At 47.5% G+C, this 15,068-nt stretch overlaps 1 protein-coding gene across 3 annotated transcripts in view; it reads left to right on the top strand.

The window, feature by feature from the left end:
* The window catches only part of MYT1 (myelin transcription factor 1), a 59,780-nt gene that overhangs the window by 34,971 nt on the left and 9,741 nt on the right, over positions 1 to 15,068 (top strand). For 2 of the 3 annotated variants that reach the window (XM_051803388.1, XM_051803386.1), the window contains exons 8-16: positions 29 to 163; positions 1,558 to 1,648; positions 2,172 to 2,285; positions 3,732 to 3,946; positions 6,484 to 6,689; positions 7,576 to 7,845; positions 8,488 to 8,642; positions 11,107 to 11,169; positions 11,388 to 11,456. In XM_051803388.1, coding sequence (XP_051659348.1) covers positions 29 to 163; positions 1,558 to 1,648; positions 2,172 to 2,285; positions 3,732 to 3,946; positions 6,484 to 6,689; positions 7,576 to 7,845; positions 8,488 to 8,642; positions 11,107 to 11,169; positions 11,388 to 11,456 — 1,318 coding nt within the window. The remainder of the gene's footprint in view (positions 1 to 28; positions 164 to 1,557; positions 1,649 to 2,171; positions 2,286 to 3,731; positions 3,947 to 6,483; positions 6,690 to 7,575; positions 7,846 to 8,487; positions 8,643 to 11,106; positions 11,170 to 11,387; positions 11,457 to 15,068) is intronic. The other variant, XM_051803387.1, reaches the window with a different exon arrangement.

The following is a 15,068-nucleotide window of genomic DNA, read 5'->3' as shown; positions in this document are numbered from 1 at the left end:
CCCACCGCCCTTTCCCCACAATCCTCAGATCCTTCGAGACCCGAGAAGCGAGAAATCAAGTGTCCGACTCCTGGCTGTGATGGGACCGGCCACGTCACGGGGCTTTACCCTCACCACCGCAGCCTCTCCGGCTGCCCGCACAAAGACAGGATCCCCCCCGAGAGTGAGTACATGGTGGGATAACAAGGGCTGCTTAAATTACTCTGAGGCCTTATTTCCTAGGGGGAATTTCACATCTGATGGGTAGCGCTGCCTCAAAGCTCTCCAGACAGTCCCAAATGATGTGAGTTTTATGGTTGAGTCTCTAGCACAAGCCTGATGTTATTCCTTGGAGTATAACAGAGTTTTTGGCGTGGGATGGTGCTTTTCCAGGTTGATCCTGGATGCTGCTATCCACCAAAGTGTTATTGCTACTCACAGGAAACCTGATGGAGATTTGCTTGGAAGTCCTGCCCTTCTTAAAGATTTTTAGCACCATCCTGTGGAGAACGAGGTCCCTTCTCTGAAAATCAAAGGGGGGCTTTAAAAACGCCTGCCCACCTCCAGGAGTGTGTTAAGCAGTGCCCATCTTTACACTGAAAGTCACATGTTATTCCCCATATGGGATATCTTATTGGGAAGAAGGGGATATTGTTCTTCCTTGCTGTCCAAACATGTGGACATGCAGGAAAGGAGAGGAGTCATTCAGGATGTACAGGATAACTGAGTCTTCTTCTATGCTCTTATCACTGTAAAATTCACAAGGTGATATATCAAGATTCACCTGTTCTACAGAAAATATTTATCATCATCATAGCAGATTTTTGTATGTGCATAGAGAGATATTTTATTTCTGCCTCTCTACCAGCATCCTAAATAGCTTTCCCTGCATAGATACATAAAAATCAAGGTTGCATGTTTATGATAATGGCATAATAGACCACAAAAAAAAAAAAGGAGCCCTTCCTTATCAGTAATTTCAAAGGTTGCAGACCTGCCATAAACACAGAACTACAGGAAACAAGAAGAAAGTACAACTATCTTCACAGGCTGGAATGCAAGAAAAAATATTAATAAATAACTAACACAAGCTGTGTGCTTTGCAAAAGCTTGCAGATCAAATTATTTTCTTTACTTCTAAGGTCAGCGCTGCAGGAAGCAATAATCCTGAAGATTAAAATTAAAAAAAAAAAAAATCAAACAAAGACCAGTCCTAAGGATAAAAGCAGAGATACAACTTCAATCACTTAAAACTACCTGAAATTGGGAGAACTGGTTCCAAAACACGGGTGGGCAGGAGGGGCTAGATGGGGGAAACTGGATTGCAATCAGCAAATGAGGAGAAAGCCCAGGCTGTGTGTAGAGATGCTAATCTAGTGCTGACCTGAGTGCTGCTGCCTTGAAAATCTTTTTTTTTTTCTCCACAAACTCTAATTACAGCATTTCACGTTCCCTGATTTCTAGGAAACCAGCGTACAAGACTTGATGGTTTTGTCTTTTTTTTTTTCCTTCTCTCTGATTTTTATTAAGTTGTTTTTGTTTCCCTTCCCCTCTCCCCTTCCCCTTCTTGCTCTGAAGTCTTGGCGATGCACGAGAACGTGTTGAAATGCCCCACCCCAGGCTGCACAGGACAGGGTCACGTCAACAGCAACCGCAACACGCACAGGAGGTACCGGCTTTGGCTTCTTCTTATAAGGGTGCAGTGACAGGACAAGAGGGAATGGCTTCCCCCTGCCAGAGCACAGGGTTAGATTGGATATTAGGAACAAATTCTTCCCTGTGAGGGTGGGGAGGCCCTGGCACAGGTTGCCCAGAGAAGCTGTGGCTACCCCATCCCTGGAAGTGTCCAAGGCCATGTTGGACAGGGCTTGGAGCAACCTGGGATAGTGGAAGGTGTCCCTGCCCATGGCAGGGGGTTGGAACTAGTTGAGCTTTAAGGTTCTTTCCAAGCCAAACCTTTCTATATATCATGATTCTATGTTAATGTGATTGCAGGTGCAAGGTGAGTTTGTCTCATTACTTGTTCAATGTGGAAGAAGCAAATGTTTCTCATGGGCTTAGTGTAGCTCTGGGTCCCTGAAATGAAGGTTTTCGTGCTCACTCCTCATGCTTGGTTTCCTTTTCTCTTTTTTTATCTTCTTTCAAAAAAAAACCCCAAACAACAAAACAACAAACAAACCGAACTCCCACAGTTTATCTGGGTGCCCCATTGCTGCTGCTGAAAAATTAGCCAAATCACATGAAAAGCAACAAACCCAGTCTGGTGATCCTTCAAAGACCAGCTCCAACTCTGACCGAATACTCAGGTAAGCGGGAGAGCAAAGCCCAGCACCACATCCCTGCGCTGCCCCAGCCCTCCCTGCCAGGCCACGCTCCCAGGAGCGGCCGTCACGGCTCCCTCCAGCTGTATCTTGATACTGCTGAGTCCTGTTATTACAATCATAGGTCTCGCCAAGGTGGGGAGATACTTAATTGATGGTCCCAGGGAGAGCATTGAGGACAATGAATTGCTTCTGTAACATCAATTAATGCTGAGGCTACAGGCCAAAGGGTTTTACCAGTGCAGCAGAAGGCACTTGTGCCGATCGCTCTGCAGCACAAACTGCCAGCCAGTGATGGCTATTATATTAGCATTATAAGTAGGGTGGACTGAGGGAGGGGGGGAGGAGGAGATTTAGGCTACATACAAATCACTCTATGGCAGTTGCGTGTAAGTCCACCTGCTTTTCTTCCTTAGCCCGCGTGGTTCAGGGGAGAAGAACCTGCCACTCATTCCCAAACCAGTCACATTTGTTTTGATATTTCGCCCATCTCTATCTTCCCGGGAGAAAGGCCTGTCTCACATTAAGGATGTCCCTGATAGATGCTGGCTTCCGCAGCTGATGTGATTCATGAGGCTACAGATGGATCGTAATATGGTTTGTTATTTTGCAGCGAGAGCAGGATAAAAACCGCGGTGCGAGCCCCGAGCAGCACTCCCACAAAGGCATCGAGCTCTGATTAATTTATTTATTTGCTCCCCAGGACTGCTGAGCACCCTGGTGCACCAGCTCTCAGTGCTTTGGAAAGGCCATTTAGGGCGATTACTTATTTATTTGCAGCGGAGCCTGCACCGGGCGCAGAGCGCTCTGAGCGCATCACGAGGATGGCCCATGCTCCAAGGAGCTCCCGCTCCGAGGAGTCACTGGTGGAAAGAGGTCACGGGAAGGAGAATAACAATAGGCCATTTATATACAATTTATATGCAAGACAAATTGATTCATGATAGGCAGCCCTGCCGAAGCGGGGCTCTAGGAGGGACTGCAGGCAGGGGAGAGGCCCTGGTGCCTCTGCAACGACCCTGCAGTGGGGAGTGGAGCTGAACTGGGGTCCTCACGCCTTTGTGTGCCACCCCGTGTCATGGGTCCCATGAGTGAGTGATACCCATTCCTGTGCTGTGTTGGAAAATGCTGCCATGCCACAGCAGTGGGCAGGACTGTTGTTTCAGGTGAGATTGACACCTTGGTGTTTTGTTTAAAAAAGAGGAAAAAAAAAGAAAAAAAAAGGGTGAAAAAATAAAAATGGAACCTAAGAGATCCAAACCAGATGCAGACTTGCTGAGGGAGTGCAAAAGGGCTGTTGCTGCCTCCTCAAGCCCAGCAAACCCTCGGGAACAAGGTGCAGCTACCCATCCCCATCGTGTCTAGTCCCCTCCCAACAGTCATCTCACCACGGAAAGGAGAAATAATTGCTGCTCATTGTTTCATCCTCAGGCCTATGTGCTTTGTGAAGCAACTGGAGATCCCTCAGTACGGAAGCTACCGGCCCAACATGGTCCCAGCAACCCCACGGGCCAACCTGGCCAAGGAGCTGGAGAAGTACTCCAAGGTCACCTTCGATTATGCAAGTTTTGATGCTCAGGTTTTTGGCAAACGCATGCTTGCCCCAAAGATTCAGACTAGCGAAACCTCACCTAAAGCCTTTAAATGTAAGTTGGGAGCAGGGACGGGCTGGGTTTCTGCATTTTCTGACTTTGTCAGCATGTTGTGAAGGCTCTTGGAATTGTGGCTTTGGGGTGGTGGGAGAGGCTTGGGGTTGAACTGCTGGATCCCTCCTGGGATGGGGAGGCTGAGATGAGAGGAGCCCATGGCCGCTGGTAAAGCTTTGCTTGGAGGAGAGTTGCTTTGGCCTCAGCTTTTGGAAGAACTGTAGTGTGAACATTAATCTCAGTGATGTCTCGAGGTGGGAGAAGTTACACAGCTGTCCTCAGTTGGTCCCCATTGCTTTGCAGCTCGTATCTATTGATCTGTCTTTCCTCATCTAGCTAAATGGATTACAGTTTTCTTCTCTTCCATCTTATATATGACCCATTCCACCCATTTGTCTTTCCTGCCGTACTCTGCTCTCCAGCTCTGCTACCTATCGATCACCCACCTCTCTCTTCCAGCTCTCTCCTGTCATAGCCACCCACCTCTGCTCTGTTCTGAGGACCTTGCACTGGTTATAACACTGTGGGTGAAAATGAAATGGATAAATAAACCCTGAGGGGCTGGACTGTTGGGGCAGGAGGGACACTGCATGGGAAGACAGCCTGTGCAAATGTGTTAAACCTCCCCCTTCCCTTTGGCACCAACCATGTACCTGAAGACATCTTTCTGAGGGGAAAAAAAAAAAAAGATTTAGGAGCCCAGTTTGCAGAAGTCAGCAGCCTCAAGAGGGCTTTCTGTCTGGCTAATCCCACTTCCACAATCCTGTTTAATCCTGATGCAGCTGCTCTGTAAAAAAGTGCTCGTACTTGAAAGCATCCTGGTTGTTGCACTACAATGGGAGCGCCCTTTATTACAGTACTAAATCTGTACAGGATCAGACAATGAAATTGGATGGAGGCCAGAGAGCACAACTGCCACTGTCATCCTGGGTTAGGGCTGATGGAAAAGTAATTTGTTTCCCAGCACAAGTGATTCTCTCGTTGAATAGATTGTGTTATTTGCAATATTAGCAAAGAATTTTCAGGGTAATTGTACTGACAAAAATAATTCCAGCAGACCCACTAGGATAATCCTTTCTATTTTTTCTCATCACTTATTTCACTAATTTGCTGATTGCGAGTCTATTAGTGGTAGAAATACTTACGAAATGGAAAAGCATGGCTGAGCCCACGGTGTGAAATTGAAATTGGCATCTCCCGATCCTGAATACTGTCAGGTTGGGAGGGTGGATACCCCACACCCCACCACAAAGACATGGATTAAACCGGACGGGAAAACAAGCAGCCAGACACGAGAATAACCATTCGGGCAAACCTCCAATGAGTTAATCAAAGCGACAGGATGAATATGATTGCCAATCATAGCGGGGAAATCTGCTCCTTTCACTGAGAACTTATTTTAAAGAGATCTTCATCCAGAGGGATTTATACTCCCCTGCATGTGTGTGCATAACTCCCATTAATGTCAATATGCATTATATACACACGCAACGAGGAAGAAAGCGGTGCTGGGGAAGATTAGTATTTTATAGTGTCTTATATTACAAGTTCATAATGGGAATAATGAAATCACTTTGCTCCATAGTTGCATCAACAGAGGTTGTCTTTGCTTTGCCATCATCAGGCCAAAGCTTAGGAGTCTTCCCTGGGTGAGACTCCCCCTAAAGGGGGGATGGTTTCCCCCAGAAAGGGCACAGTGGAATGAATTCAGGATTTGGAGATTTTGGTAATTGATTCAGAATGCAATCCTGTGACTGTTCTAAATCAGATGATCCTGTTTGCACCCACTGAAACTACTGACTTAGAGGGACCCTGTGTGGGTCAGGTTCCCCCCTAAATGGGACCAGGTTCAAGTCTTATTAATAGGAAATTATTATTTATTATTAGGGAAAGTTTTATTGTGCATTCACCCTGACAAATACTCGCTTTTGTTTCATAGGGTGTGAAGAGAAATTGCATTTCCAGGTTGGCACTGCTGCTGCTGTGACATACAGTAACAGAGTGGCAGCTGTATAATAAATCCAGTTATTCAGGCATATTTAAATGATATGTCAGCTGTCAGGAAATCTGTATTTCACCGTGTTATCCTTGGAAGCTCATATTTTATTACCATGGTTTTTCTAATAATGCAATTTTTTAAATTTTATGTTTTCAAATGTGCTACTAGAAATCTCCCCATAAGACAGCTCTGCAGATAAATTATGGACATACAGAGGACAAAAAAAGAGCCAGGAAGCTTCTCTAGGCCTTCTCTTTTAGCTTCTTCCACTGAGGAGTAGCTCTAATGAAGAAAAGCACTTGTGTTTTGGGTATTGATGGCAGAGTCAGTTAACGAATTAACCTTTCACACCAAGAGATCATTGCATAAGCTGCAGCCAGCATTGCTCCTGTTGCACATCTCGGGCAACAAACCAGCCCTTGGACTGGGAATAACCCCAGGAACTTGTGAATACATTAACTGTGTCAGACTAACTTCTCTCTGCTGCCCATGCCGGTTATACATCAGCCTTGTGTTGTTCCTTCTCTTTTTATTCCAGCCAAACCTTTTCCAAAGGCCTCTTCCCCCAGCCACAGCCCCTCCAGCAGTTACGTGAAGAGCACTTCATCTTCCTCCACAGGCTTCGACTACTCCCACGACGCTGAGGCTGCGCACATGGCTGCCACTGCCATCCTCAACCTCTCCACACGCTGCTGGGAGATGCCCGAGAATCTCAGCACCAAGCAGCAAGAGGCCCCCGGCAAGGTGGGTGCATGTGCCTGGGGACCACTGCCCAGGGGCCAGACTTGAAGTTTGGGATGGGAGAAATACCTCGGTTTGCCCTTCCTTTTGTTTCAGTTTTTAAGTGTAGAGGGAAGGCAGACACTCATCACAAATCACCCTTTCGCTCCCTGCTCTGGTTGGTGCAGTTTGGAGGAGGTAATCTTGGCTGTGGAGATGCTGTGGAGATGCTCAAATTACCCATGGGAGATGAGCAGCATTGCCAAGCCAAGTCTCAGGTTTAGACTGCTTATTAGGAAAAATTTATTCTCTAAAACGGTGGTCAAGCCCTGGAGCAGGCTGCCCAGGGCAGCGGTGGAGTCACCATCCCTGGGGGGATTAAAGTGCCACACGTAGATGTGGCACCTGAGGACATGGTTTAGTGTGTCCTTGGCCATGCTGGGTGAACATTTGGACTCGATGATCTTAGAGGGCTTTTCCAACCCCAACGATTCTGTGATTCTCAGAGCTGGTTTCAGTTGCTCACTGATCTGTATCTGATGCCACTTGAGATTCCCCAGTTGTATCCAGACTGATTTCCAGCTATTTTTCAGGGGAACACAGATTTTCCAGAAGTCCTATGGAGCACCCCGAGCCTTGGGCATATGTTTTGGATCCCATGGGGCATCTTAAGTGGCACTAGATGCCTGTGTTAATCAACTGAGTCAAAATGCCACATGGGATGCATTTTCATGATGCCTTCCTGAAATATTTAGGAAAGAGCATCCCTTTTCATTCAGTTCCATAACTGATTGTGGAGAGGACGGGACATGAAAAGCTGCCTGCTGCACTGTAAAAGACAAATGGGGGCAAGATCCCCACAGGGAGTTGCTGGCAGCTGCTAACACTGGGCATGTTTCCAACCTTTCAGTCCATGGACATTGAGGTGGATGAAAATGGGACTCTGGACTTGAGTATGAACAAACACCGCAAACGGGAGAGCACCTTTCCCAGCAGCAGCAGCTGCAGCAGCAGTCCCAGCATGAAGTCCCCAGATGTGTCGCAGCGCCAAAACAGCACCAGTGCCACGAGCAGCACCATGACCTCCCCCCAGTCCAGCCAGACCTCCCGCCAGGATGAATGGGATGGGCCCATTGACTACACTAAACCAAACCGTCAGCGGGAAGAGGAGCCAGAAGAGGTGAGAAGTGACTCTTCATGCTTGAATCTCCCTCATGGGCGATTGAATGCCATGTTTGCTCACACAGTTGTCCTGTTCCCTCCCCCTCCACACACACCTAGTTTGCCCTTTGAGCCTAGGAGAGAAATATTTCTAGCTTTGTCAGTACTATCAGGTATCAGCCAGAGACAAGCAGGCAGGAGGCAGATGGTCTTAGAACTGTTGGGGTTGCAAAGGAAGAACCCACCACATTCCTTGCCCTGGGTCTGCAGTGCTTTCTTTGTTGTAAATCCTTTCAGCTCATTTGCACCAGTGGTGCTCCTGGTGATGTTTGCCAGGATTTATATCTCCCATGAGCAGAGATGGCCCTGTATGTCACTGACATTAATCCTGCAGGTGGGGAATCCAGCCATGACCCCCGGCTGGAGTGAGGGAAATCCACATGGAAATCCACATACAGACACGTTTTACACATTTCTCCTACAAAACCAGGAAATTACAGACTATTGGATCCATGGTTTGGGTACTGTGAGGTGCTTTCAGAGGGCTCAGGAGTGTTGGGAATGCTGCACTCTTAACTGGAATGAAGCTGGGATCTTTCCCACCACAGTTCAGCAGCAATGACCACCACTACAATCCCTGTTCCTGGATCTTTTCTTGCAGTCAGAACCTGCCGCTCACTCTTTTGCCTCCTCGGAAGCTGATGAGCAAGAAGTGTCAGAGGAAAACTTTGAAGAGCGAAAATACCCAGGGGAAGTTACTTTAACCAACTTCAAGCTGAAATTCCTCTCCAAGGACATCAAGAAAGAGCTGCTCACGTAAGTCCTCCTTTTTGTCTCTTCCTCCAAAATTTACTAAATATGTACCTAGCACAACCAGGCTGGTAGGAGACAAAATTTGCTAGTAAATTAATTTTAAAAATTAGAATTGTAGTTCTCTTTTCTTACTGCGGTTGGTCTTAGCTCATCTGAGTGGTTCATATGAAAGCTCAAGAGAAACCCCACCCTCGTACAACAGCTGATCAATGAGGAAAAATCCCTTCCTACATGGCCTTACTGTTCAGTGATAAAAAGAACCTATTAGGGAGCTTGGTGCTCTCAGGATTCATGGGCAGGGGTGAGGAAAACCCCTTTCTTTTCCTCAGTGTTTCCTGCAAGAGTGTTTCTGGCACAGTGAAGGAGCCTGCCCAATCTCCTGACCCCTTGTTTTAGGGCACTGAGTGATGCTGTGGAGCCAAGAGCACCCAAGGGATCTCAGCACCTTCTTGATGGGGGTGTTGAACCACAAGATGTCTCATTGAGAAGAGAGGATTCGTTGGCTTAGAGCAGTGGGTCCCAGCACCGTGATAATCCAGGGTCACAAAGTGTGACCTGGGGCTGCAGCAAAATTGCTGTCAGGCTGCAGTTTGTGTTGGAGAGAGACCCTGCCCCAGCTCACATCTGTCTATTCATCGGGTGGGTGGAAGTACCGACCTAGATCTGTGCTATTAGTTGGAGTATTGCTCTGCATCCACACTGATTCCCACAGGAATGGTTGATGTTTAAGAGTTTGATCCAAACATGGCAGCTTGGACCTCAGTCTGACCTAACCGCACCTCGGGATCAGACTGGAAGTTGTGGTGGGGAAGTCTCCCCTCCCAGGCATCCCAGCTGTTCTTGGCTTCTTTCCTGTGTATCTGACCCCCTGCATGTTAAACAGGGAAGAGCTGGTGGGCACTGTTTTACTGACCTTACACAACTCGCTCATTACTTGGCTTCTGCAGGCAGGAGGCTGAGGGAGCAGACAGGCAGGGAGGAGATCTGTGGGGGAGAGCAGCAGCAACATCTTCTCTAAGTGAGCAAAGCACAGACCAGCTGCCCTTATCCAAAGCTCTAAAGGCTTTTTTAAAACCCAGCAGCACCGTGAATAGCAATTTCTGAGGTAGAGCCCTCAAGTCCTCCCGTGTCTTAATTTTATTGTGATGGTACAGAAATTTCCTGAATGGAAACAGCCCTGGAATAAATAAATGGTGTCGTGGGCAGTGCTGAGGCTTCCCTCCCCATTTAGCATCCTTATTCCTTTCTGGCCCAAAGGCTGTAATGAATTAGCTGTAGTTAAGAGCAGACTCGCCTGCTGTGCCTGATGCTCCGTGTCTGGATGTAGTTCTTGTGCCACTTCCAGGCACAGATGGCAGGGAAGGTGCTCCTCACCTGTATCTTCCCATCGCCCTCCTGTTGGTACACGAGTGGGAACCACACAGCCAGACATCCCTGCTGCTTGAACATCACCATGTCAGTGCTGGCTCCAGGGCTCGCTGTGTTTGTGTGGGAGTTGTGGCTGGGAAAGGACTCAAGGGTGAGCAGGGAATAGGTGCCTCCAAGCCTCAACCTGCTGGGCCAGACTCTCTCAAGGCATCCCTGTAGTGCCCCAGGACATCCCTGCTTTCTCATATACCCTTGACTTGAGGCAGGAGGGCATGACTGTGCCAGAGTCTTGCTGCTCGTGTACAAACTGGATTTTATTCCCTGGACATGGAGAAGGGAGAGCTCCTTTTTCCATTGCCCATGAAAGTACAATTCACAGAGGAGGCAGTGAAGAGGGATGGATGGGAAGTGCATCCACTGAAGGCAGTGGGTGGGATGCAGCAGCTCCTTCCTACCCTCTGTTTAGGAGCCTCCAGACACACAGTCAGAGGCTACTTTCATTCCCTCTCTGCAGTGAAAAGTGTTTTCAAGCTTTTCTTTGTAGCTAAAAGGGCTGGGAGGAAAAAAACCAAATCATTTCAGAAACCTGAAATCTGACGCACCTTATTCAGCTCTGAAAACTGAACAAGATGATTCCTGCAGCCAGAGTTTCAGTATTGCAGGAATCATTCAACCTGGCAGCACCCTCCAGGGATGTTCATACCTGTCAGGTCATGCCACCCAGCAGGCTCTTGTCAGTCCCCAGCTGCCACCAAGCACTCCAAGCAACTAAGGATTTTAAACACTTCCTTTGCATTTGCCACAAATTTATGCAATTCCTAAAATTTTTTTTTCACAGGATCCTTAGGTTTTTTGGGAACAAAGAAGGGAGGAAAGGGAGCTGAAAGGGAAATGTCTGGTTTATATCCATGCAAACGTGCAAACACACACCGAGATCTGATGGATGGAGCTGGTGTAAGGGGTCTGGCAGTGGGGCTGGGCTGAGACCCACCTGATAGACCCTGAGGGGGCTGAGCTGGCTTTGCCCATCTGTGGCTCTTGGGGAATCCATTTCTTTCCCATGTTTATGATCCCTGTTGTTGTTGTTGTTGTTGCCCAGTTGCCCAACCCCAGGCTGTGATGGCAGTGGACACATAACGGGAAACTATGCCTCTCACCGCAGGTGGGTTGACCTTTTTTTCATGGTTCGAACTCTAAAGACAACTTTTTTTTTTTCTTTTAGTATATTTTTTGACCATGTGGATAGTTTGGTTCTGTTTCCTCCCCCCCTTCTATTGCCCCTCTCCCTCCCCACGCCCCAGCCCTTTTTTCTTTTTCCTTTTTCCTTTTTTTTTTTTTTTTTTTTTTGCTTATCCAGATATTCCATCTCTTCTCTTTCAGCCTTTCTGGTTGTCCTCTTGCTGACAAGAGCCTCAGAAACCTCATGGCTGCCCACTCTGCTGACCTCAAGTATGTTTGCGCTCAACTTGGAACTCCTTTTTTTTTCTTTATTTCCACCCTTTTTTCTCTCTTCTCCCTTCCTGCCCCCACTCCTCTTGCTCTGCTTTTGCTTTTCCATCCCTTCCCTTCTCCTTTCAAAGAGCTGATCAAAACCTACCTGCAAGGAACTCTGGTGGAGTCCAGCTTCCAGCTGTCACATTGAAGAGGCAATGGCATGAAGGAAGGCTTATTTTGGGGAGAGGGGCTCATGGCAGTGATTGGAAGTTACCTGAATATCTGGCAGGTTTCCTCTGGGCACTGTAGACATGCTATTTTCTTTTCCCAAGCTCTTGTTCCCTAGTTTGGGCCATAACCCTTTTCATTTAACATTTTTGTTCCTCTCAAATAATCCAAAACCTGGAGAAAGGCTCACGCTTTATTTTTGGGCAGAGACACAGGTGGGAACACACCACCAGGACATAGGAAAGCCAACTCTTTTGGAGAACCTGGGATGCTATTTTTAGACTAAATTTTAGTGGCTGTTCTGGATGTAGTGAGAGAGGTTCCTATTCATTCCCATGATTTGTGAGGGAATGAAGGAGGGAGTGTGCAAATGTTTGGTGAGGCCAGATCCTGAGCCAGTGGCAAAGGGCTCACAGGCATCTGACTTTCCCTGTTTCCATTGCTGCTTCTGAAGAGAGGAACCTGGTTTTGACATTTTCATTCAAATATCTTCCTCTGAATCTTGTTTTCACCTTTGCTGTGTCTTCCCCAAACTCCTCATTTTCAGTAGGAGCTTATTCTTCATAGGAGGGTTTCCCAGATGCTCTCTTAGGTTGCTTTCCCTAAAGAAAGATGAAATTGTATTTAAAACAGATGAAGACACTGGGGGGACCTTAAGCCTCCTCCACACAACTCCCTCTTTGGGGGAAAGCTTATTGAGAACTTTTTCAACATTTCTTCCATGGATCCAGCCTACCTTTGTCTCCTCTGAGCTCCCTGCTTTGCTGAATCCAGTTTTTGGATCATTCAGACACAGAGATATTCACAACTGTAACTGGAGAGCCCCCACTGAGAGTAAAATGGAGAGCTTCCCATTGCACAGGCTCACCATGAAAAAAACCACAAATGTGCTGTGTCCTGAACACAATCAAGGATTTTTGAAGCCATGGGTGAGTCAGGGGGAGCCTCTTTGGTCACAAAGATGATTGATAAAGTCCCAAATCCCTCTGTGATGGACTGGAGGGATGCATGGCTCTGGGACTGCTCTGTGCCCCACAACCAACGTGGGTGCTGGTACCAGGAAAAGTGTTTGTTAAATGCCTGCTCCTTATCACAGAGGTGGGAAAAGTGGCAGGATTAGCTGATATTAATAGAATATGCTGGTGGAAGGAAAGGACTGGCGTGGTTAGTGCTAAGTACACTTAATCATGCATTATAGACTGTGTATTTTGAAAGAACCTCTTCAAAGAATCTTGCTGAACTGGTGTTTCTCCAACAGCCTTAAAGAGTAGCCAAGTGATCAGAAAATTAGTGTTGAAGATATTAAAAGCTCTCGGGAGCAGTGCCCATTTCCAGTAAGGACCAGACAAAAATCAAACAGGGTTGTACCTGAGATCAAACACTGCACCCAGCTTTGCTGTGCAGGATCCCCTGCCCCCCTCAGGCATCCAATGTCAGTGCTTTTTATCAAAATACTGTATAAAACAGACTTCTGGGGAAAAAAAAAAGCTTGTTAATATTTTTTCTCAAATACTCTTTTTTTTTCTATGTCTTGGTGAGGATGGGAGCAGAGGAGGGAGGAAGAGAAGAGGATTTGGAGATATTACAGATTGCACAGTCATAGCTTTTCACAGCTCCAGATAAGACCATGTCAGTGTTTCTATTATAAATTCTATTTCAGGGGTTAATATCCCTGATATAAAAAAAAACAGCTCCAGGCTGGAACATGCAATAAAAGGTCTCTGTTGGTATGATTTGTCTCCAGATAATTAAAAATAAAAATCAAATTACTTCTCTCCTCTCTTTGAAAGTCCTGAAAGGCAGAAAGAGTTTGGTGCTAGTGTTTTCATAATTTCCTCCCACCCTGAAGCTAGAACAACAAAGAAATAGTTTTGCTTTCTACTTTAAGAGTGTATAGCAGGGAAATGTCACAGTCATCTCCCAAACCTGTAATTTCTAAATGAGTCGAAGCATTTGCATCCTTGTTGGGGTTCTGCTGGATATATCCCTGTTCTTACTGCTCTGGATCTCTGAGCATTTATGTTTTCCTGCATCTGAGCAGGCTGAGCCTCGGTCCTGACTTAGTGTCCCTGACATCCTTCTGGGATCAGGATGTGTACCTGTACTCCCAATCTGAGGTGAAGTAACAAATTTTTTTGCCAACAGAGACTATTCAATGACCTGCAAATGCCAAACTCTCCCTCTGAGCTTGTGCAAATAGGAGAATTTTGATATTTTCTGGTCAAAAAAGAGGGTTTTTTGAAAGGCTATTTTCCAAGCTGCCAGATAAAAGACATTTGTGGAAATCATTGCTTCACTGACTCTCAGAGGCTGGAGCACTCCAATTATACCATTGCCCAGGCCAGGCACCAGCACAGAACCACAGAATAGTTTGGGGTGGAAGGGACCTTTAAAGGTCATCTAGTCCAAACCCCTGCAGTGAGCAGGGACATCTTCAGCTCAATCAGGCTGCTCAGAGCCCTGTCCAACCTGGCCTTGGACACTTCCAGGGCATCCACCACCTCCCTGGGCAACCTTTGGGAAAGTATATTGCCTTTCCCAAGGGCACTGACCTCAGGGGCTGCCCATACACCACTAGCATGTCCTGGACACACATCAGTCCCTGTTCTGGGGCAGGTACTTGCCAGTGGTCCAAACCAGGCAGTGGAGGCTTTAAAAATAGGGATTGAGAAAGGTGAGACACAGCAAAACCCTTCCCCGAGGAGAATGGGCACTCTGCAAGCTCGTGGATGTGCCCCGAGCTCTGGTTAGAAGGAGCAGCCGAGCATCTCCCCCTCGTCCTGCGGCAGCACCGCGGATTTCCTCCCCCTCCCACCCCTCCCCCGGTCCTAATCACTTGACTGAAAAAGCCCTGGCTAATTGGCAGGCTGGCGTGCACATCCTCTGCGAACACTCCTCGCCTCTCTTCCTTGTCCCCATGACAACTTTTATGTCCGCCGCGTCACCTACAGCATTCGGAACAGATCTTTGTGCTCGTGGTACTTCATGTCCCCTCACCGCTCTTGCTCTGAGCCCCTGACGATGCGGTGCTTAACTCGTGCCATCATCTTCGCTGCCGCTCGGCGGGCTCGCAGCCCTGCCAGCCTTTGTGCAGGTTTGGGTGGTCACAGGACCATTCTCCAGGCTTTGCTCTCAGTGCCATCCCAGAGTGCTGGGTGCTCACCTTCAAACTCACGACCCTGGGTGCATCTTCAAAGGTCCCTTTGTAATGGCAATGGCTGAGGACCAAGGGCAGATTCTGCACCGAAGCACCAAAAGCTGCTGGGGCACCATGTATGGTGACCTGGAGATCCCCAGCCCGAGGTCCAGGAGGTGCTGTCACCCTGCAACACCCCCTGTGTCCTGCCTACAGTGATGAAGAAGAGAACCCAGGGTTAACCTAACCTTTTTCCTCCTGTT

The sequence above is a fragment of the Manacus candei genome, unplaced genomic scaffold, assembly GCF_025592945.1.
Source record: "Manacus candei isolate 608988 ecotype Guabito, Panama unplaced genomic scaffold, ASM2559294v1 h1tg000057l, whole genome shotgun sequence".
In the NCBI taxonomy this organism is placed as follows: Eukaryota; Metazoa; Chordata; class Aves; order Passeriformes; family Pipridae; genus Manacus; species Manacus candei.
The sequence above is the reverse complement of the archived record's forward strand: the minus strand, read 5'-3'. Positions and strand labels throughout refer to the sequence as shown.